The sequence below is a fragment of the Aptenodytes patagonicus genome, chromosome 2 (genome assembly GCF_965638725.1).
Source record: "Aptenodytes patagonicus chromosome 2, bAptPat1.pri.cur, whole genome shotgun sequence".
Lineage (NCBI taxonomy): Eukaryota > Metazoa > Chordata > Aves > Sphenisciformes > Spheniscidae > Aptenodytes > Aptenodytes patagonicus.
The window spans coordinates 84,828,439-84,853,632 of NC_134950.1; the positions used below are offsets into that span (position 1 = coordinate 84,828,439).

The 25,194-nt window shown below is 44.0% G+C and overlaps 1 protein-coding gene across 2 annotated transcripts in view; it reads right to left on the minus strand.

The window, feature by feature from the left end:
• MYO10 (myosin X) overlaps positions 1–25,194 on the minus strand; it is a 175,417-nt gene that overhangs the window by 139,611 nt on the left and 10,612 nt on the right. The window contains exon 2 of one of the 2 annotated variants that reach the window (XM_076330371.1): positions 1,963–2,061. The exons of the other annotated variant lie outside the window; for it this stretch is intronic. Coding sequence (XP_076186486.1) covers positions 1,963–2,061 — 99 coding nt within the window. The remainder of the gene's footprint in view (positions 1–1,962; positions 2,062–25,194) is intronic. 2 annotated transcript variants of the gene reach the window in all.

Sequence of the window (25,194 nt, forward strand, 5' to 3'; positions counted from 1 at the left end):
TCAACCACACCACTCAGCTTGGTGTCATCTGCAAACTTGCTGAGGGTGCACTCGATCCCATTGTCTATGGCATTGATGAAGATATTAAACAGTACTGGTCCCAGTACAGACCCCTGAGGAACACTACTCATCACCAATCTCCATCTGGACATTGAGCCGTTGACCACTACCCTCTGGATGCGACCATCCAACCAATTCATCACCCACCGGACAATCCACCCATCAAATCCATACCTCTCCAGTTTAGAGAGAAGGATGTTGTGGGGGACCGTGTCAAAGGCCTTACAGAGGTCCAGATAGATGACATCCGTAGCTCTTCCCTTGTCCACTGATGTAGTCACTCTGTCATAGAAGGCCACTAGGTTGGTCAGGCAGGACTTGCCCTTGGTGAAGCCATGCTGGCTGTCTTGAATCACCTCCCTGTCCTCCATGTGCCTTCGCATAGCTTCCAGGAGGATGCAGGCGTTGGCCTGAGAACCAGTGACATTAGGAGGGCAGTGGATGGGAGTGGGAATGCAACAGCTATCAGGGAGTTGGGCTCCCTGACTACCTCTTCAGATGCTGAGGACAGCAGTGACTTTCACCCACCTCTCTGCCTCCCCAGGGATGTAGAGCACAACTAAGTTTTGCCACCAGAGACATGACCAGACACAGATGCTTGGACATGACCTCCTCTCTGTCATCCTGTTTCCTTTGCCACATGCCCAGGGACTCTGAAGACAAGGAAGACATCATTTTCTCTGCCTCAGACCCTGGCTGTTTCACCCCCATTTTCATCCCTCACTGCCAGGAGGGCAGCAATTTAACCTCGAGTAGGTTATATCCTGCCCATCAAAGACCACCCTGCAACTCCGTCTGGTTCCTTTCCTGCCTGGAGAAAGACATGCAAGGAAAGTAAGGGTTCCCTGCCTTGGAAAGACGTGCTTTTCCACCATGCTCACCCAGAAAGACGTTAAGTGAAGGCAGCAAGAACAGGCAGCATGTTTTCCAGTCTACCATGCTTTTCTCAGCCTCATTCACTACCCGAAGCTACCTTCATCTGGTGCAAGTAACTAAGAAAAGGAAGCAAAACTGAGGGAAGAAACATCCTCCAAAAGTCAAAGGGAGTGTCCTCCGGAGGTTGATGACTGTCGCAGCATAACTGTTTATATCCGACTCAACCTATAACTGAAATTTCTTCAGGGAAGCTGCAGGAAGCTAGGTCTGGATAAACCATGGCCTAATGGAGATTAGAATAAATAGATAAATAAAAAGTAAGTGCATGAGAAAGCAGAGCACTTCTAAACTGTCAGCAACTGGCAGGGCTAGTTCTGCCTTCTTCTGGGGGTTAAAAAAAAAAAAAAAAAAAATATAGCCACCAAGCTCCACACCAGCTTCATTCACCAGCTGGCAGCCAGACACGCAGGCATGCACTGCCTGAGATGGCCGAGGTAACCCAAGGAGAGACTGGGACCCATCTCCATGCCTGCAGGCAGACAGGAGCCAGGAGCGCTTGACAGCCAGAAAGCAGTTAAAAGTTAAAATCCTCTTGCGCCAGGAGCTGGTGTAGCTGCCCCGGTTTTGCTCTGGGAGGTGTGCCTTGCTGCCTCCCATTGAATCAGTGACACTCCACTACCGTGATGCCGTGCCACGTGCCAGCCCCCCCTTTCTGTTATTTTAAGGGAATACAAACATGGAGAAGCCACCTACTTCCAGTAAACTACATAACCACCGACCTATGTGGAACAAGGCTCTCACACCTGGCAGCATTGCTTCAGCTTTGTCAAGCACAATCATAGCAACTGACCAGACAGGCAATGGAAAGAGCTATCAAAACCAAAGTTGCGCATTCAGGTCATACAAAATGAGTATTTTATTCACAAACCTTAGGCTTTTAGTTTCCCCTATGCCCTCACCACAAGGAGAGCAGCTTCTCTTCCACAGAGTGGCAAAAAGGAGAAAACAGAGGAGCGATGCCCATACCTGACCATAGTCTGTCCTGAATACGATGACTCCTTCAGCACAGGAATGAACAGTACTGGGATAATGCTGATTATTTTCTCGCAGCCAGACCCGAGACCCCTACAATAAACAAAACAGAGTTATAGATGGCATAAGTGAAAACTGAAAAAAGAATGTCACTCAATATTTTTCTCTGGAAAAACTTATCAAATAAAAAGAGAGAAAGTGAGTGCAAAATCCAAATAAGTAAGTGAAAGAAATAAAATAAAATAATCTCTCAGCAAGTATTTGTTGGTTTATGCCCGAACAGTAAACACAGGAGAACTATACTGAAGTGCCTCTTTTTTTTTTTTTTTTTTTAGTAGAAGTTCCTAAATGCTGGCAAGAGCAGCTGGAGCCAATTCTGAGTCATGTGCCTCATGTTAGCACACATAAAATTACAAAGCCGTGTTTGAATTTGCACACAGTTTAAAAGATCCTCCTCAAAGCCGGCTGGCTCCCTACCCGTTTATTTTCAACCTCTGTTAGGCACTCACAGCACTTCCCCCTGCTATCATCTTTCACCTTTTTTCTAAACCACTTTGCCCTTTATACCATCCTCCTCTTTTGGCTGCACAACAATGCAGAGGATTTAAAAAAAACCAAACAAAAAACCCAACCTACTAGCAAGCAAGGTTACAAAGAAATGACATTTGCTTTTTAGAGGCGAGGAGGCAAGAGGACACTACCAGTGAGACACCTAAGTCAGTCTAATAAGACAGGGTAGGCACAGACTATTTTAATTTTCACCTGGCTGGTAGATCCAGCATCAAGAAAACAGAAATATCCAGCACTGAGAACAAGGGAGGAGGATGTGGGAGGAGGAACCACAGCTGATGCTGCAGCTGCAGCAAAAGCCATCCCAGTAACGATACCCACTCAAGTTGCTCCAGCATAAGAGAAGGCTTCAGCTGGCATGAAAACATTGAGTAGCAGCACCCCGTGATCTGACCTCCAACCCAAACTATACTCCCATTCTCTACAAACAGACAGCAGGCTCCATATCAGAAAGACAGTATTTTAGTGGTATTTAGAAAACAGAGATTTTTTTTTCACCGGAACAGTCAAATTCTCTCCTAAAGAACAAGTAAAGCAGTGGTGGAAAAGGGCTGGGATATACCCTGATAATCATAAGATTGTGACTTTGGGTGTGCGATCACTGAAAAAAAACAAAACAAAACAAAACAATCCAAAGGTTGTCCTTGCCTGAATTTCTACACACAGAAACAAGCCTTGTTAAAGTTGGTGGGGTGCAGGGTCCTTATTAACAATCATGACAAATACAGATTTTTATTTCTGTTACATATTTAAGCGAGTGGCCTGTGAGTCTACCACAGACTTCAGCCACATTACGAGTTGCATACACTTTAGATAATGTTGAATAAACATTATTCTTGTTTCTATGATGGGAGAACAGCAGCACTGAGACACAAGATAATGCTCACTAAGAATGTAAAAGTTCTTGCTGCTTGGTTTCTCCAAATGGCAAGAGTTTAGCTGCACATGGAGGACCATGTAAGAGCATCCCTCATTATTTTTTCCCCCCTCCATCTTTTGACAAACTACTTTCCATTTTAAATGCTGCAGATGTCTGCAGAGCTGTTTGCCCTTCTACCTCTGAAACCTCGAGCCAGGTGGCTTCCAGGTTTACAGCAAGTCCGAGGCAGTTCAAACACAGGGTATGTCAACTCAAAAGCGCAGGGTGAGGGCAGAGGGGAGCGGAAAGGAGGATGCTAGCACCCGAGGTGGGTAGGGGGAAGCAGGGGACTGGGAAACAGCAGGAAGAGGACTCCCCAGAAGTGGGGAGAAGCAACAGAGAGGACTTGAATATTTAATTCAAAACCCAGTGATAGCAGTGGGAAGGCTTTCACTTGCTCCCTGGGGTCTGCATTGGACTTTGGCCGTCAGAAAACCCAGGGCACCACTCTGCTTTTAATCTTCTCGAGCAGCACGAACACCCTCACACTGACAGGTCTGAGGGCATGAACACCCTGTGCTTTCCAGAGGGAGGAAGGCTGACGTGAGGGCATTGTTCTTGGACTTCCTCTGGTACCTCCCCACCAGAGCCAGCAAACAGAAATATCCTATGTCCCTTAAGTACAGGTGCAGGAGCGATGACAACTTTGAAGGCGACATCCTCGGTATTAAGGAATATCTACCACAACCCCCGGGGCGGGAGACAAAGGGCTCTTTCACATTAACGCAGTTGCTACCGTCAGCCCACCATCCCCAAGAGTGCCTGAGAGTGAAAACCTGAGGCTTGCAGCTGCCCATCAGCCCCAGCAGGGCAGTGCAATGCAGTGCTTGGCCACAGCTGCTGCCCGCCCCACTTAGTCCACCACAGCGTGGGTCTAAAGCTCGTAAGGCACAAGTGCATGGTGCTGCATATGAGAGATCACCTACCCATGCTGTATCATGCAATACACTCAGAGCAAGGTGAGCTGAGTCTTTTGCCTCGGATCCCTGTATGTCCTCAGCCACCTCACTTCACCTGTGCATCACAGAAGGCTAAGGTTGGAAGGGACCTCTGGATGGCATCTATTCCAACCCTCCTGCTCAAGCAGGGTCACCTAGAGCTGGTTGCCCAGGATCACGTCCAGATGGCTGTTGAGTATCCCCAAGGATGAGAGACTCCACAACCTCCCTGGGCAGCCTGTGCCAGCACTCAGTCACCCTCACAGTAAAAAAGTGTTTCCTGATGTTCAGTGAGAACCTCCTGTGTTTCAGTTCGTGTCCACTGTCTCCAGCTCTGTCACTGGGCACCACTGAAAAGAACCTGGCTTCCTCCTCTTTGCACCTTCCCTCCAGGTATTTACATACATTAATGAGATCTCCCCTGAGCCTTCTCCAAGTCAAACAGTCCCAGCTCTCTCAGCCTTTCCTCATAGGAGAGATGCTCCAGTCCCTTCATCATCTTCATGGTCCTTTGTTGGACCCTATCCAGCATGTCGATGTCCCTCCCGTACTGGGGAGCCCAGAACCTGACACAGCACTCCAGGTGTGGCCCCACTAGCACTGAGTAGAGGAGAAGGATCCCCTCCCTCAACCTGCTGGCAACACTCCTCCTAATGCATCCAACAGAAATACCAACAGAAACCTCATGAGATGCAGTACTCCTGAGTTAACATAGGACAGCACAAGAAAGAATCATCAGCCCACGAAACAACCTCATTCAGTCTGACAATCACTGTTTCATGTTTGAATATTTTTTGTTATTAGTGGAATCATTCTGGCATAAAATGGAAGGACTAAAAGGTTGTCCAGCTCATAGCAAATTTTTACTTCACTGGGCTTTTCTGCCTCAACCCAATAACCCCACAGGAGCAAGGCACAGCAAAGCTTCCCCCCACCCAGTAAATAGCCATAGTTTTGCTCACAAATTGTAACATTTAATGAAGGTGGCTACTGACACCACCAAGCTCTGGAGACCTGACGGCTCAAGAGGTGAAGGTATGTACTACAGTCACCAAGCAGCAAAGGGAATTTGGCCCCAGACTTCCCACCACCCAGGCAAATGCTTTTGGCAGCCCGCTGCTGGGCATTAAGTGTCTGTACCGGTCAGTCTCTGCCTCCTCCTCCTAGATGAATTCGATCCATCTAAATGCACACATAAACAGCAAAAAAAACTATTTGTCAAAGTGCTGTCAAGTTCTTCAAGTGCTTCAGGACAACCAAACCCCTGTTGTTCCGCTGGTTTATTATTTGCCAAAATCTCCGAGCTTGAATAACATGAAGTTTATGCTTTCAAGGGCAATGAGAAGCTTATAAACATTAAGCCACAACAAAATTTGCCAAAACCTCAGCATTCAAAATAGCCTCTCACAAGGAGGAGAATGTTTTCCGTCTTGAAATTAAAGAATTAATCCCGATTTTTTTTTTTTTTCCTATGAAGGGGAAAAAAAGGGGCCACACAGAAGCATTCACTTGGTTGGGCTGGTCCTAAAATAAGCTTTTTAAAGCAAGTACAAAAGGGTTTGATTTAAACAAACGTACATTGTTAGGGGTCAATAGCTGCTATTCAGGGGAGGCTGGAACAATGCAGTTCACAAAGCCCGAGGCATCTAAAACGCAAATACAACGTGTTCCCTGGCAAGGTAGCTCAACAATACGGTATCTGTCCATGGGCTGGGTGCACTGCAAGGCCTTCCTGTCTGGGGGAGGGAAAAACCAAAAAAGAGTCTTGGCAAAAGATACCTCACAAGCTATGCACGTTACAGCCGCCTCCTGTGCCCAGCTAGCTCTGCAACTGGGCTGCAGTCCCTCTGCGACGTGTTAGCTACGCGCAAGTGACAGATTTGAAACAAAATCTTCACTAGTAGGTAATTTATCACAAGACTTGTCATACAGGCCCTGCCTGAGGAAGGACTCCACTCAACCCACATGGCAGCACGTTACATTGATCGGAACCTGTTTTGGGGGGAGAAGCCTGGTAACTTGGGTTACTCCAGAGCTCCCTGACACGCTGCCCTTCTGGGGTAAGACGGCAAACAAAGCCACGGAGCACTTATTAAAACCCAATGGTTTTTATTTCCGTGAAGCGAGGTTGTAAAAATACTTGGATTAGCATTCGCAGAAGAAGGGCTATACGCCATCATTTCCATAGCAAATAAATTTCTCCCGACTGCAAAAGGGAAAGGAAATAGGTTTGCAAATCTCACAGCTGTAAGACCACCTGAGGAAGTCCCCTAGCCCTTCTACCTCGCAGATTTTGCTGCTAAAAATGCAAACACTACCTCTTACCTTCCTCTGTATTCTGTTCTTGGAGATGATAAAAATCCATTCTTTTTTACTTTCTATTGGACATATATGCTGGAAATCACAAAATTAACTAAGAACTTTATCTTAACTAAGTAAAATGGTGGAGGATTCATTGCAAAACTAACAAGCTACATTTTGTATCCATACAGGTTGTATGCTGAATAAATAACTGTCTGCACACTGATTACATTTTTTTTATATATAGTATATATCTCTATAAATGAAAAAGCAAATATTGTATAATAATCGTGTTCTCATCCAAGTGAAAATGCTACTCATTCACGTTATAATGTAAAATCCAGCCAACTCATGACTGCAGTTGATTCAAAGCAGTTAAAACTGCTTCAAATTAAGGGCAATGAACGTAGGTTATGAGACATCTGCATTCAAAAAGCATGTTGCTATTAGGGCTTGGCAAAGCAGAAGGAACAACAGTCAGTATGTATTTAGAGAACCTTTTGTTCTCTAAAGCACCTCAGTAGCTTGGCTCCAAATACAAAGTTTGAGAGACGGGAAGAGATGTTATTAACTAGGTCAAGCTGGACATAGCTTTTTAATGCAAAAGATAACCAAAACCACATTTATCTTCATTCCTCCTCTTTACTAATTCACACACTGATGACAAACAATGAGGGCGACAGCAAGAAAGAAGCTATCCAGAAAAAATACAACTTTGCTAATTTCATATTAATGAAGAGTTTTGCTTCTGAAAACTCACCCTTCGTTGTTAGCTTAGGACTACTGAAAACACTTCAGTGTAGGTACCCAAAAACTTTAACATGCCAAGTGCGTGCCTGGCCAGACTACTCAGTGGCAAACTCATCAAGTTCAGTGGAAGCTGGATATCCCTCACCGACTTCAACCCAAAAACGAAGCGTTCAGCCTCTTAAGCAGAAGACCAGACCTGTTCTTCCATACCTAAGTCCAGGGAAACAAACAAGTAGTAATGGCCATTTGTCTGACGTATTACTCTGTAATTCAGAGTATTGATCTAGATCGCCTCCTTTGCAGTGCCTGGCTTCCCCGGTGCAGCTTTCCTGCGCTCATCGACAAAAGTCTTCCACAACAGCCGGATGTCAGCAGTGGCTGAATATGAAAACTACTACGAAAATCTGCGTACACTACCGCCACACAACATACAAAAGGGAAATAAATGAATACTCCAGAAATCACTCCAAGACAGTGCCACTAACGGGCTCCGTTTCGCTCCAGCCAGCCTGCCTCCCCTCTGCCAATAGTCGGAAACCAGCAGTTTTTGCCCAAGGATGGGGAGTGGGAAGGGATGGACAGCGTTACGGAGAAGGACAAGCTGAACTCTAAGTCTCTGTAGATAGTGAGAGAAAGCACAGCTTTGGAAGGTATTTGAGCATGTAATCCAGATTTCAGTACTCAACTTCATGAACTGACTATGCACTTAAATCTAGGCACAGACTTAATCCAGCTGAATGGGGTAAAATTCATTTTTAAAACACTCACAGCACTAATCACAATTTCCTCGAAGAGCACAGAAGTAAACTATTAACACCTTTCTCTCAAACTTAGTTCTGCCTCCTGAACAGTATCGCTTTGCTTTACTGTTTTAAAGCAGAACAAAGCCATGAAGATGTTTCCATGGGATATAAGGTCAGTTTAGGGGGGTTAGTTTCCTGCAGAACAAAATCTCCTTGAAAATGAGATGTTTCTGTTGTCTGTCCATCCCCCACACCAGATCAAAGCACCAGCTCTCCTGCTCCCAAGGCCTGTGCAACAGCTGCTGATTAACCTTGAACAGGCTCCATCTCCTTCTGCTTCAGTAATTGGAGATAGCGCAGCACCGACGATGCCATACCACTTTAAAAACAAGAAATGGGATTAAAACATATATTATTACTATTGCTGACTTGAGAGGGTACCGGAATAAATTTGTACCTTCCCCAGCCCTTTGAAAGCACCAGTACTTCTTACAAGACCTCTGCTTCATATAATATGGCCTTTTTTTTTTAATTAAAGAAAAAAACCCTAAACATTTTATCTTCAGTTATGCCCAACACAAACAGCACACAGAGATTACCCTCTATATACGCAGGTGGACGACCACGCACCTCCCCACCTTCTGCTGCTGAGTGTGAAGACACACATTGCTAACAGACCTTGCTCAAAAGCCAAAAAGCAATTGCACTTCTCTGCCAGAGCTCTGTATATGTGGTTGCCAGCTCCTGAGGATGACGAGGTTTCCACACCATTAGGAAACAGCTTTATCATACCCTCCAAAGCAAATCTAGCAATGAGGTGCCATCAAGTCCTTTCGGGAGAGTTACCTGTATTGCTACAGTCCGAATTATGACTTTCATGAGAAAGATTCAAGCGTTACCTTTACATTTTGACAGGTTTTGTCAAATAGCTTTTTCGCTTTCGAGACTGCCCAACCTACATAATGGCATCACGGCTGGAAAAACATGACAACACAGGAATTTGGAAAGCCTATTATCAGTTGCAGTTGAGTTCGACAGGCTGCTACGGGACAACAACTCTTTCTCGTGCCTGCAAGTTTAGGTAAAGAAATAACAGTTTCTGGGCAGTCAAGTCTATGGCATTTCTCATTTATTCCAAAATTAAAAATCAAAGCTCAAAGTACTATTTGGCAACTGACCGTGATCAAAACTGCAAAAATGAGAAATCAGGGAAGCGGGAAAAGTGTACAGCAACTTTCCTCTATTTACCAGATCCACAGTTTCAGGTCCCGCTGTACATCATCAGCGGGTATCACAGACCCGCCCGGCAAGCAACACCGCCTCCACCACTCTCCCCCCCACACCTAGCAGTGGCCAGGCAAATGACAGACCTCCTGGTACATTCATGCTCATTTTCAAAGTAGCATTCTCTCCCCTTATTCGAATTCCTAAAGAAGAATATACAATATCCTCCGAAAAACCTTAAAACTTACCCTAAGAACCAAACAAGCCCTAACTCTGCCTTCACGGATTTCAATAGGAGTTGCAGCTCTGTCTTTGACGACAGCACAGTTTTGCCAAGCACTCACAGTTTTCCAAAACCACATTTTTTTATTAATTACAGACATGACTACAAATATAAGAAAGAAAAAAAAAAAACCCAAACCAAAAAAAAACCCAAACAGAAAACCACAAAAAAACCCAAAATTTCATTTCCTTAAAACCAACTGAATTTAACCAATCTGTACACATGCACACAACCCAACTCTTCATCCATGGGAGTTGAGATTTTTTTTAACCTCAACAGGTATTTTAAGACAGATAGAACCGAGGAAGGACAGTGCACATAAAAGCAGCAGGGGAAGAGAGACTCTCCTCCAAAACTCATTCACCAAACACTACAGCAATATAGCAAGAGTAGTTATCCCAGCACGACTGCCCAAACAAGCTAATTTAAATCACCACTAGCTTCTGCTAACATAATCTTTTCCGTATCGTCTAGTAAGTTGTTACACTGCCGTGCAGCTCTATCACTGACTTGGGGACAAGAGGACAGCCTGCCAAAATGCCTGTAGCTCATCCACCATGCTCAGCTGTGCTTGGCAGTCCCCAATCCAAAAGCCACCAGATTGTCAACTTTTTGCTTATACTACATGACAAGCTTATAAACTCACATCAAGGTGGATAAGGATTTCTAAATCCACATGTGTGAAGTCATGCTAGCACCCTCTTCTCATTCCCTCCTTCAGCTACCCTCTTGGGACCGGTGTCTCAAAGACCAATGAGGCTCAGCCACACAACTTTGCTCTTCTTAAGAAACTTTGCCCTTAAAACCTCCCAGGTACCCAATTTGTCATCTGCCACAGGCTGATAAGAGTCTCAAAACCATTTTTCACAAGTGTTGTAAAACACCCTAGCGTTTTCTTCCACCTTCCTATTGCTTCTCCTGCCTGAGCAGAATACAAAGCAAAGACCAGGGGAGCTGACTCCCAAGCACCAGCCATGTGGTATGGGAGAGACTGACCACTCTGAAACAGCGTTTAGTTTGAGACTGAACTTGAAAGATGTTTCTCATTCACCACCTGCAAAACCCATGGAGGGACTTGTCTGCAAAGTGGGAACTCCTGCTTGCAAAGACATACGTTCAGTCTCATTTCAAAATGTTTTGTTTAGGATGAACATCTTTAATTTGAGTACTTTAAAGCTGATTAAGTGAAAAAAACAAAACAAAACATTCCTTTGACAGACAAGTCCTGAAGAGAAGCATTTCCCACTTGTTTTCATGAGACATGGATCTATTAGGCTCATCAGTCAAAAAACTGTTCAGCTCTTAACATTGTTCTACATGTACCTGGGCATTGACTTTTTAGACAAAAATCTAGTACGGAACAACTATATAGTACTAGTTTTTCCACAGATACTAATTGTGCTACACAAGCATGGATACGCTTTGTCTAGAGGGACATTATACTGGTTCAGCCTGATTTGAATTTGCAAAGCTGATGAAATTTCTGATCAAAATACATTTTCTTCTATTGACCACTCTTTGCCAGCCATCTGATTTTAATCTGGTAGTATTTATCAAAACCTTCTTGCGTCAAGCATCATCAATAAGATGCCAGTGTTGCACCTGAAAGCACACAGGAGGAACTGAATTTAGCAAGGCAGGGACTATTCCTGGTTTCTAGGAAGCTCAGTGTTGTCTTTTTTTTTTTTCCCCCCTTTCCCCTCTCATGCCAAACAAGCAGGCAATTCCAGGAAAACTTACCTTTAGTCAAGTGGGATTCTTGTGTGAAAAAGATAATCCATATTAAGCAGCAGACTGTGCAAAGTAACAAGCATACTTAAAAATTACTCCCAAGAATACTACTACAATTTTCACTTTGCAAGTTACTGCCATCAAAGTACAAAAGGTTCCACTTTAGCTCTTACTTTCATATTGTCAATTTTCATGATCCTTTTACAGGTCTGACAATATTAGAGGGATTGTTTTGTTTTGTTTATGTCTCCCTGCAACTCTAAAATATCAGTTTACACATGAATCATTTTCCTGCGTTAGAGTAGGGATGGGCAACAAGGGAAAATATTTCCAGCCTTAATTGTTGCAGAAAACAACTATAAGACCAGAGCATTAAGACAAAAACAAACTGACTCACCCAGCCCACATTCTTTATAAGTTGGGGGTTTTTTGTTGTTGTTGTTTTTCCCCCCTCTTCTTCCAAGCTCCATATTCTCTTGAAATTAAAACTCAGGATTTTGAAGAGACACAGTTCACAATTTGGTGCCATAAGAATTAGCAAGACTGTATTCCAAGGCTAAGAAAGTAAGCATGAAAAGGAGGGAGAAAAGAGAATAATGGACCAGTCAGCCCACAGTTCTTTCATTCATTTATTTCACTAATAGAAACATTGATTATTGAAAATAGGAGAAATTGAATCAGGTCGTAACTTCTCTTCCTAAGTTGTACTGATCCCCTCACATCGAATTTACAATAGATGATTCGGAAAGCTTAATTTCTCTTTCCAGATTCGCTTTCACGATATGATCGCTACATATCTCTATTTCACCACAGGAACACAAGTATTTAAAGTATGTAACTGCACTGAATTATTTCTTTACATTGCTAATTCATGCTTCAAGTTTTTTGGTTTTTTTTTTTGTTTGTTTGTTGTTTTTTTAATCAATCTCATTTGGCAAGCTACATGGGGTTTGCCTGACAAACACCAGAACCCTTTCCTAACTTTTCCCAGCTACCATGTCCTGCAGATGTCAACAGGACCCTGCATACGGGTAGACATCTGTAGAATAAGGACTTGCTATGGTTAATAGCTAACGGAACACAGAAACCAGGAGGAACAGATGAAAAACACTGGACAGTTGGTAAATTAGGATGCGCTGTTGGACCTGTTCAGTAGCATTTCCAACAACCGTTTCAGCCTTGCCTTTCTGAAGGCCCACCCGGCTGGTCTGACCCCACGCTGAGGAACAAATCCCGGTTACGCTTTGACGACAAGCAGTTGTCAGGTTTGGGCTGCACCAAGCTTAGCAGACGGAGCTCAGGTCCTCCATTCCCATGAGCCACAGCGATCCACCCAGCAGCTTTCACCAACAGCACCCACTCGACCCTGTTCATATGCCCTGTTAAAAGTCAGGGGCAACGTCCTGAACGCAGGACAAGCACCTCTTCGCCACACCAGCTCCACCAGCTGAGACAGCTCCGCAGCCCAGCAGCCTGCCCCTCACACACGCGGCCCCTCAGGGCGGGCACAGGGCAGCACACCACAGCTCAAAGGCAGGAAGAGGAGCCCAGAGAAGCTTGATGAAGAATAAAGACATGCCATGTCTACACCTAGCCAGGAAAATGTGGTTTTCTGGCCTGCAACAAGTGACTGCAGCAACTGGGTAGCAGCAGCGCTGAGGCCAATTTGGGAAGCTTGGGCAGACGTTATCAGACTTGCAGCATCACACAGAACGAGTCCAATATGGGTTATGAAACAACTTGAGGCAGTGGGGAACCAGTATGACATACCCAGGACCTAGCCATCCTTAAAAATTAATTAAATAAAAATTATTTAATCCTAAAAATCCAGGATGTAAGCAACTTGCCTTGGGGAAGCGCACCGCTCTGCGTCCAAAGCCCACCTGTGGTGCCTGGCTTTTACAAGCAGGTTTGGAAGACAGGATGATCCTTTGCCAGAGCAACACATGGACATCCTGACGAACAGCAGGCAGCACGGCGCCCGTCTGTTGCTCTCCCACCTTACCTTTTGCGCTTCGGGTGAGCGCAGAAAAAGCCAATCCTGCCACTGAAGTCCTAAGTTGCAAGGGTAGCATTAGCAACTTCCCACACTAATTTGTACACTGCAAACCACAATAATCACTGAGCAACTCCAAATTGCCTGTCTGGAGATCACCTGATGAAAACACAACCAATTAAGCGAAACATAATGGCACACTTTATCATTAAAGGGCAGAGCACTGGCTTATTCCCATGCACCTGCAGCAGAAAGGCTGGCAGGCACAGCTCGTGCATACAGGGAGTGCAGGGGACGCAGAGGTACACTGCTGTGCCCGGCGAGCATCGGCTGAGCTCAGCCTCGCTCCTCACACAGTACATGCGTGGCCAGCCTCACTGCGGGCATCTCGGTAGCGCTCAGAGCAGGGAGGACATGCAGTCCAGACAATACCCCCAAAGAAGGGAAAGATTTTGTAACTCGGAAGGACGTCTGCACTTTTTATGGCGTGTGATATCCGATGCCTTTTGCCCTCCGACTTCCTGCAGCTCACTGCCTTGCACACAGCAACGAAATGCATGTCTATGAAATGCATGTCTTAAAAAACAAAAGCAAGCAGGCAGCAGTATTTTTATTAAATCCTAGCAGCATATTAAAGCACTCACAACCAACTAAGTAACAGGTATTACAGTTCTACGCAGAAAGGAGCAAGCATGTTTGCTGGAGAGTTACGGGAGCTTCTACCAACGGGACAGAAGCACCTAAAAGAAAAGAGTAGTCAGGGTTTAAATAGATAGTCTCTATTTTCAGAAAGAGGTGGGGGGTGGCTGGAAAAGAGTCGAAGGGTGACCCTCAGTTAAACTCCCTAGCAGACCTGTAAAGAGGCCTACAGGTCTACAGAGATAGGAAAAAAAAAAGTTTATTCCCCTTTCCATTTACTTTAGAATTAATTTGCATTCACAGCAGTTGAGAAAAGTTATACTAACAGGACCCTGTGAAATTACTGCACCTGTCTACAACCCTGAAGAGGTGTCCTTTCTTCCACTTTCTTACATCCTCTTTTCGTTTGTTCTACCTACCCCCATCGATTGTCCAGGATGCCTGGGACAAAGGAACCACCCCCTGAGACTTTTGGTGGACATTTCTCTTGGGTCTGGAGCAGGCAGGAGGACTGGCTGTCAGCTCCTCCTTCTCCAACGATTACCACCTTCTCCTCCCCAGGTCACAAACTAAAGAAAGACTCCCAGCAAATTTTAACACTCAGCCATGAACTGAGATGTAAAACACGGAAGATTTGATCACTGTTGTATTTCAATGGAAAAGGACCTCCCCACCCCCTTGAAATATAAAGAGAATGTATCAAACTATGAAGGATAAAAACCTATAACCTTAAATGATTTATTATTCAATTCAAAATTCATTTTTTGTAAATAGCTCATAAATAGAATCTAATCTACCAACCCTGAAACAAACACCAAAGTGTCAGTAAATACGAAATGGCTGCTCATGAGTTACTTCTCAAACCTGTGATCAAATGTTTTTAAACAAAAAATCAATTGCAACAGTTATTTGAAAACACTTAATTCACTTCACCAACACAGGGGACAAGGAAAATTAGGTGGCAGTAGTGGAAGAGAAATTTAATCCCAGCCCAGTCTCTCTCTCAGCTGTTGGATGGTGCGAGCAGAAGACTGTCGATCAGGGCTAATCGCTTTCCCAGAGGCTACGTGACACCAAAGCAGGCTGCACCGCTGGCGTTTCACACCACTGTAATACATACAGAAGGTGTAACTTAGTAGAAAAGAGAGTTTGGGATCTATACTGAAGGCAAATTTAGCAATCAAGCCTATATTTTAGGTAAAGTTCGAAAGCCATGAAGTTCAGATAAAAGGCAGCACTTCCTGCATGCGCTTTGAACAGTTTTGCACTTTATCGGCTTCAAACTTCTCTTAGAGACGAGGTGATGCTTTGCAGGGCTTCCCACTGCACAGCCCCATCACTGCTGATGAATACCAATGGTACGCAGCAGTTGCAAGGTAAAAAGGCAGCCTGAAACACTGCATTCATTATATTCAGCCCCTCAAGGTCACAACCCTCTGAAAAGCAATCTCCTGCTTTTGCTTAGTCCCCTTCTTCTCCCCGACCAGATACATTTCCTTCCAGTAACGCTACTCTTATTAGCATACGTCTTGATTTTTCTGCACTTGTGCAACTATAAAATGAAGCATCTATAGGGCGAGTCACCTGAGTCATTACGGCAAGTCATTTTTTCTTTTATTGGGATTTTTTCATATATATTACATATAATAAAAATTGACTCCTTTGAAGTTCATTCACCAGTAAACTGCCAGAAGGGAACACCTTTAGTAGAAAACCCAGAAACAGAACAGGTATTTGTATGAGCAAACCTTCTCTTCTCCTGCCATAGAAACTTTCACGCCATACGCTGGACTGAACCCTGTAATTTCATACTGCTTCCCATCTCGCATCTGTAGACAAATCCCCAAGGCAGGTCATACAAAGCAGCTCACAGGTTCCTTGGATGTACAACAATGCACCTTTCCTCATGGCTTGTAGCATCTTTCCAAAGAAGCTTAAAATCTGCACTCCACCTTTCAACAAAAAGGTGCGGCACGTTTCCTCACTTGCAGGCACACCTAGATATATGACACATTCCCATTCTGCGTCCTTGTTTTCATGACAGGGATGAACATTTCCTGCATCACTCTGGTGCTGATTTTTTTTTTTTCCCCTTCAATGCATGTTTACATGAACTGGTAATTGTTAAAAGGAAAAATGACTACCTCAACCTAGTACTTGTGGCAGGGGCAGAAAAAGCAGAAACACAGAGCAGTTGCTTCTGTAATTATTTTTTTTGCATGTATGCATGTTTTACTGTACTGCAAGTTGATAGAAGATTTAATCCAAAACTAAACCACAAAGCAATTAGAAGAGCTTAACCAAACAGAAGTGATTTAAAGCATTAACACCTGACAAAACAGGCATTTATCCCAGAGATAAACGAGGAGTACAAGGAAATGCATCTGGGCTGAGATTCTCTTCTAGTTTACTACGTCCAGTGTGCAAAAGCGTAATAAAAACAGGGTTGAACAGCTGCATGCTTCTCAGCAGGCAAAGGACCTTCTCAACTGAGCAATTTTGACTATACATTGTAATCTCCCAGAGGTGCACCACTCATATATCAAGGTGGGGACCCCTTGCACCCAAACTCTTCCCATTAGCCAAGGGGACTAACTCAAGCAAGAAGCGGAGCATCACTGCAGCAGAGAGATATTTCCCCCCACACACACTTCTCCAGGATCAGGTCTGAAATCAGACTGCACTTTTTACTACCAACGTGACCTACTCAGCCCGAGATGCTAAACTCAACTTTTTTGGTCTAAATCCAGGGAGGAGATCCCATTTCCTTCACACAAAGACCTGCCAGCTGTAACTAGCAGCCACATCTCCCCCAGCCTGGAAGCACCCGTCAGCGCCAGCTGTGGAGAGCTGTGCTTCCACAGATTAGAAAAACTGATGCGAGACCAGAGAAAGACCCGGCAAGAACACAGCTGCTTTGAGACAGAGATACTCAGAAGTGAAACCCAGCAGACTTTAAGGCTGGTGAAAGTAATGAAGTGACAGTGGAGACCTAGGGGGTGTGAGATGTATTTGTGTGTGAAGCACAAGTATCTTTGTGGAGAGCTTGGGATGTACCAACAGGTAGGGGATCACGTTGCCAGCAAGAGCATACCCAGGAGCAGGCACCTCCTTCCACTCTGGCCACCTTGTCTTCAAGAAGAAGTCGTATTTCAAAACACACTATCCAATACTTCAGGCTACCCATAGACTAACATATACCTCTATCAGACAACAGATAGACAACATACATTGACCATGCAGCAGATTGAAGTCTAACAAAAGCATGCTTTTCTCCTGTAAGGAAACTGCTCCACTAGGTTTACACATCCCTGCTCTGCATTTCCCAGCTCCCCCCCCTCTCCCTGCCACCCAAAACGTATGCGGGAAGCTACAAGTAAACATACTGGACAGCAAGATTCCATGAGCAACCCTTGTTGACCCGAAAGCCCAGGGAAGCATGACTTTTCTCTTAGCTACCTCTGAAAGTATGTCTACTCAGGAGCAGGAACCTTTACACAGCAATTTATTTTACTTGGCAATGAATTAAGTCAACCAACTCTTTTGTAAATGGCAGCCCAGACAATTCCATAAACATCTACTTCCCACAGCGTGGTGCAGTTCCCCAGCCTGTGAAACCTGGGAGGACTTTATAGGCTTTCCATCACAAGGATGTTGCTTTAAATTATTTATAAAGAAGGTGACAGCATGGTAAGTTCAAGTGAAATTAGCGGGGTGCCTAAATTAAAATGCAAGTGTAGCACTCAAAATGCAGTATTACTGATTCTTCCCTACCCAGAGAGGTGCTTTTTCTTAAATAATAGAGAACCCTAAAAACAGAAAAGAAAACAAAACAAAACCCAAAGTTTATGGACTTCATAGTTTTTAAATGGCAGCACAAGCTCAGACTGGGAATTTCCCATGACTGCTTGACATAGTGCTATTAAAACATATTTAATCTTACTCATAATCAGATTTTATGGCACTAAAGAACGCAAGTCTAAAACAAATATAAATGTCTTCCTCTGCCTAAACACAGCCAGTATCTATTACTAGTATGAAAAGTAGTAAAAAAGTCACTCCTCATATTACTACACTGTGAGTCAACAAAACAGCTATTTGTTGGGTTTGGGTGGTGGGTTTGTTTTTTTTTTTTAAATAACTCTTAGGTAAAATGAAATTACCTAAACACTGTTGAAAAAAACAACTTTTCCACAAATGCTGAAGCATGGAATTGTGCAAAGAGAAGCATTATAGGCAAATTACTGTAGAACAGAAGAGGATTCAGGAAAGCCTTCTTAGTCAGAAAGAGCATGTGCTTGATTTCAGCTGATGTGAACGTGACGCACACCCAAGAATGAATGAGTGCTTCTTCAGCCCAGACCTCCTTTGGGAAAAATGCTCAAACTTGGTCACCTGGAGGGGTACCTATCCCTACTGAATTACTCTCAGAAGTGTCATTTCAAGAAAAGTGAATGTTTTTACACATGTTACTAATTGTTCAGACTGCTTTAGCCAAAATGCTATTTTTACTCTTCAAAAATAAAAAAGAAAAACAGCCTGTTGTTATTAATCTCAGAGCAGCAGCAGAACATCTGAGAAGCATCTTGCTCATTAATACCAGAAGACCCAACCCCACATGACAGTTCTGCTGAGGCTGGTGCCCCTGCAGCGGTCCTTAACTCTAGGACAGTAGGAATCATGAAAAGCCACTTACACTTTACTGCAAATAAATGTTGCAGTAGCAATGCATTCCTCCACCGCCAGCTCCATATTAACTTCCTCCAAGCTTTAACTTGGCTGGTCAAAAAGATGTGGCCTTAAATAGAACCAATTTTCTTTTCAAAGAAGCCATAAACAATCTCAAAATGGAAAAACAACTTTCTGCTTACTGCACATACTACCTTTAACCCCCCTATGCAGCATATAAAATACTCCATTCTGCAGGGAGGAACAGAGATTTCCTCACCTGTAAGGAAATGAATTTTGAGTCCTTGGAGCTCCACACCACTTCCAGCAGAAAATATTCCAAACCACAAGGACAACGTGCCAGCTCCTTCACCAAGGAAGTCACCCAGAACTTGGCTCCTTGCTTAGCACAGGCGGTAGATCTGGTTTTATTTGCATTGGTGCAAGGACCTTATGCACTACACCTCTCTACCCGGGAAAAGGGAAAAAGATGTTGGAAATGGAAAATCCTATGGTATTTCGCAACTAGAGAACCAAGGCAAAGGCAGATTGAATTACTTGTTGAGGGCTGCAAGTCTTTGGCAGATGCAGCGATGCAGTTTAAATCATCCAAATCCCACAACAGCATTCACATGACATCACCTTCCCTCTCGCTCACAAGCCAGTCTTCCTACAATTTCCCTGTTGTTTCAAGTATCAACTTGTCTTTGTTTTGAAGAAGTGACTATAATTTCATCATAATTCTAGCTGCTAATACATACAATGAGCACGGCTAAACTCTGGCAGCGTGTTCATCACTGAACTGAGATCTTTTGAAGAGGGCGCCTATACAACATTGTTTTGGTCATATTTTCAGTTCCCTTTCATCTTCAGATAGCCACGAGCATGTTTGTTTATGCACAAATGAGACCATCAGAACGTCTGTGTATATTTTCAGATATACACATGCTTTCACGATGTTTTCTTCTCCTAGGAGTTAAATCCCCACCTCATATTCACATAAGCGAGATCCCATTTGTACAGGACAACTACAAAATCTAGGCCCATAGCCAGAAGTATGCAGAGACACACGCTTCATTTTAATTCCTCCAGATCACCTTAACATATCTCAAACATACCCAACTTCCAGAGGTAATACACAACTTCAGACAGCTTGCAAGAAGTTTGTTTGGGGTTTTTTTTACCCCAATATGCTGTACAAGTCTCTCCCTCAGATAAAATTGTATCCATTTATTTGTCTAAAAATAATTTATGGACACATTTACAGAAATTAAAGATGTGATTACATTCAATGGTCCTTCTGTTGCGAAAAGAAGCTTCCAGCAGAAATTTTTCCCAGCAAGTCAAATCTCGAATACTCAAGAGCGAGCACGGGCTGGTCATGAATCACCCCGAGTGCACACACACATCCACACCCGCCGTTCCCGAGGTAGCTGTGAGAGTAACACGGACAGTGCTGCACCACAGGTGTTGAACATTACTTGCCCTGTAAAACTCAGTTTCTACTTTACACAATAATGCATAATGTCATACGCGGTTCTTCCTGCTCATTTCAAGGAGAAAGCAATGCCCAATTCTTCTTAAAGTCTATTTTCTACACAATGCCTCCAACTTGAGACTTTTTTTTTCCTCCTAGCAGCAGCTCTCATGGTACCATCCGGTGCCTGAAGGACACAGGCTGGCGTGTAATTACCCCTATCCAGTCCTAATGCAATTCAATTTCTTCAGCAGAGTTCGGAACTACGAGACACCCTCTCCTTTACTCCTGCACTGCTCCGCTTCTTTTCTGCTAAATTAAAGGAAGCATCATTGAAACTCAGCCTTCTGTGGGCTAATACGTTAGCAACATTTGCAGCCTTCCAAAGCCAATCGTCTCTTAATGACAGCTTCCTAAAAAGCCAAAAAATCTCCTATGCAACTTCAGAGTCAATTCTGAACATCTCCACTACAAAAGTCACCAGTGGTAGATGTTCTTCCCTCAACACATGCCATGCGCTGCATCGGTAAGGAGATGGCTTGATGGCTTCATTAAAAAACAAACAAACAAAAGAATTAGGAATTAAAAAAAAAAAATCATTTCTAGCTTTCCAGGAACATGTCTGCAATAAAAGCAGCTCCACAGTCAACGTACAAATCAATGTAACAATGATCCTCAGACGGATTAAAAAACGGTAGTAAGTTAGACAAGTCATTTGTTAACAAAGCCGCATCTGTGCGGAGAGCACAGAGACCCGACTGTGGCAGAGATTCCTGCCCTTGTCCCTGACGGTACGGACATGGCTGCAGAGGCCGCACCAGCACTCCTGGGTAAAAGGGGGACGAGGCAGCACGCGTTACGCGGGGCGATTTCACTCACTGTTACCCACTTGGGAGTTACAGCAGCGACGCAGAAGGGCACTTCAGTGTGCACTTCAGTGAGAGTAGCTTTACGGAAGCTAGGCTTGAACCATGGCCACTACTACTAAATTTGTACCAAGATCAGCAGTAGTTACCTACTAGATTTTAGTCATTTTGACTGGTTACTGTTAAGTGGAGTTTTGGGGGTTTCCTGAGTCTCAACAGGGGTAGTTCGCAGAGCCAGACTGGTTTGGGTTGGAAGGGACCTTTAAAGATCATCTAGTTCAACCCCCCCCGCCATGGTCAGGAACATCTTTCCCCAGATGTTCATTAACTGTCCTGTGGCAAGCTTGGATTGTGATGTGTAGGAAGCCAAACGACTTGTACCCAGCTAGAAGCCAAAACCACAAGGTATTTCAGAACATGCTTAATTTTAAATACATTACGACTCTTCTCTAATTCAGGTGAACTGTGTGTCCCATATTCATCCTGGGATTACCAACCTTGCTGAATCAAGATCTCTTTACTTATTTTAAGTAGAGCAACATCAGGAGCTAAATCTCCATGGAAAAAATTACACACACCAACATTAAGCAAGTCAAGGCACCAAATTTTAGAAACCCAACCCTCAACACTTTCTCTCACTGCTTGTTTTGGGTTCTTTATCTTCAGCCATGATCGCATTGCTTAGCTATAGGTCACCAAAACCCTAAAACTCTCCTGCGCCTTTAAACCTACCCACCCGCACACCTTTCCTTCGCCAACAACTTCCCCCTCCTGCCCAGCCAGAAGCCACTATTGCAGCCGCTTGTTTGCAAACTGCCAACGCCTGCTGATAAGAGAAGCGAAGCTCACGATCAGGAACGGTCTGCTCACCTCTCCTACCCGCGGCTCTGAAGAGACCTTTGTAACAGCCTCTCTGCTTCCAGAGAGCTGCTGTGCAAACTGCACTGTACGGGGAGCCACAACAAGTAGGACACTCAAAACCAAACTTCTTCTGACTCAGGATAAGCCCAAGAGCATTGCATCTTTATTATTACTACTTTCCAAAGGAGCCTGAGAAGCATAGCATGTCCACAAACGCACTTGGCATTAAAGGGGAAAGAGGACATGACAAATGTCAATGCTTGGTCAAATCAATGCCAAGGCAGAAGAAACCTAGGTCTGAAGATGAACATCCCAGTTCTGCACCAGTGAAGTCAAAGAGAGGTTAATTATTATTTAGTTATTCATGTGAGCCCCCAAGTTCCTCACTTAATTAGGCTGAAACGCACAGCTAAGTGTAAAAGGTAGCTGCTGCTTTAAACAAAGACTTTAAACTAAAAATGTAATTTGTGGGATCAGCACCACACACAGTACAAGAAACCCAACTACACAGACTGCACAAGGTGCCGCTCTGGAAAAGGTTAATCCCAACACCTGGAGACTAGGAAAACCTGCCTCCCCTCCGAGGCCGCTCCCAAACTCCACAGAGGGCCCAGGGTCTTCAGGGCTCTTCCAGGGTCCCCAGGGGAGTCTCAGGGCATCGCTACTTCAGGCTGGTCTGTGGCATCCTCCTCACCGCCACAGCAGGTGTCCCCAAGGAAGAAAATCAGCCTGCTCCTTCATGAGGTTGCAAACCAGGTTTTATTTTCCAAAAGACAAGACCTACTGACGCACTAGGTACACATTAGCTACTCCCCTACACTGTTTCCATATTGCTCACACGATTACAGATATTGGTTTAGAACAAAATTCAGTGTTTTATCAAAACTGTAAATGTACTGACAGAATAGAGACACTGCCCTGCAGAGAACACAACTTATTAAAAGTGAAATGATTCATAAATTAATGTATTTATTTCAGACTGGGGGCAGACAGCTTTTGCCAATTATGCAAGTATACTTGAAGACCTTTCTTTGAGCAGAAAACAGCACAAGTGCAGCTATTTTTAAAGCTATCTAAAAAATAGGAGGGCATGACATACCTTACTTTTTACCACACAGTAAAGATGAAAAACTGGAACAACCTCTCTCTTTTATCCATCTGAGAGCCTAGATGAGTAACTCTTTATTTATAGCCACTAATGGTTACCACTTCTGAACTTATTTTTAATCCTCAGCAAACCGCGTTTCCAGCAGGGAATTTAAGCTTTCAGCTTTTCAGACGTTTTTGTTAGTTTTGCTCAGCATGGCTTCTGAGCTGTCAAGGAACTTCCCAGGTCATTGAAAAATAAACAAACAAACAAAAGGCAGATCTGTTTTACTGTTTCAGTTAATTCCAACTACACATATTTAGATCTGCACCGGCAAAGAGTACAAGGTATTATTGTCCCCCACCCTCCTCCTCTTCATTGGTAATAAGGAAAGGAAGCAACAGCACGCAGCATTGCAGCTGGAGTACAATGAAACATCAGCAAGCTAAATAAATATACACACCCACAAAAGAAGCAGCAGCTTATATAGTCATAGCTTTGACCTTTTTGACATAGCCTTTCCTTTTTTAAAGCACAAACAAGGAGCATCCTAGCTTCCAGGTGGTCTCAGACCCTTCCATGGGTGAAGATGTAAAGAGCAGACTTCCTAATGGTCCCAAGCACAGGCTGCCTCCGGCAGTCTCGGGTAAAGCTCTCGCCACATGACAGAGATATCTTGAAATTTCTCCTTCTTCTAACAATTACAAAGATCTGATAAAAATCCAGCTGTTTCCTGAAAAGCAAGTGGTAGCACCACGACTGCTCTTCTGGAGAGAAAGAGCCACTTGCTGATTACTAGTTACTCTGGTACAGCGTCTAGAACAAAATTAGGGGAAAAGATGATCACATGACAACAAAAAGTAGGAATTTCAGTGTCAATAAAACTAAGAAGGGCAATTTTTGCTACAACAACATTGCCACCAACGGAGCAGTACTAACAAATGCCAAAGTCCTATTTTTTAGGACATACATAACTGCAGCTTTCTCAAGAATAACCCCAGACTTTTGCAGTAAGCCTATGTGAAACTATCCAGAAGCACATCATTGCTCAATACCGCCAAAAAAAAAAAAAAAAGATTTAAAAAGACAACCCTAAAAAGCAAGACTTTCCAAAATGTTGGCATTTATAATACCAGAGACCCAACCAGAAAAAATACACTCAAAACCTACAGCTAGGAAAACTCCAGCTGGCCTCAGGACAGCAACAGAAGATTATTCTCCAACTTTGATAGGAATTGCAAAACCAAAAAAGCTTAATTTATGCATTTTAAAGCTGTAGCTATCAGACATCGTTGTCCCATCCAACAAGGAGACCCCTTTGAGAAGTCGTCCTGCTAAAGCATCTGTTCCTGCATGGAGCCTGACACCAGCTCCTCTCCTCCGCTTCCCCAGGAGCACCTCGGGCGATCCCCGCAGTGGCGTGACCCATGATCTGCTGCTGCACGTGTCCAGACCTTTGCTGCCTTGAGTCCTTCTTGCCCCATCAATTTAGCCACTGATTAACACGCACCCACTCTTCTTTCCGAATGAGAGACGACTCCCATCTACATGCGGAGCGGTAGGCAAATCCCTGTGCTCCGGGACAGCCACAGCTCATGCTGCCTACCAAAAACTCTGATGCCTTCCAGCAGAAAAATCAAAAATCTCAGGAAAACAGCAAACCTTTTGTGGCCTCTCTCACATAAAGTGGCTGCACACTTTTCAAATCAAATATCTGCAAGCAATATAAAGGAGCGTTTCTGTAAGCAGCAGCCAAGTTCAAGAAATCAAAATTCAGGATTACAGCCTGTATTTGCCCGACTCCAGAAGCACCTGGAACACAGTAAATGCTGAATCAGTATCTGAAGGAAAAAGATCCCATGACTCCAAGTTTTCCCTTTGCGCTCAGTAAGGGCTGCTAAGAACAAGCCACCGACAAAGGACGACTGGATGCTCATAAGAAAATGCACACATTTGGGTACCACCTTCAGTCCTCCACCAGCTACTGATGGCATCTCCACCTTAACTGCACGGTACGAAGGCATCCTACTGACAAAGGTGTAACTATACAGTAAAAGTTTAACACAAGTATTTCATTACATTGCAATTATGTTTAATCATGGGCTTCTGTACAAAAAACCCAGGGAGTTTACTACTGCACTAGGGCTGTAGTCATTTAAGGTACTGAATCACC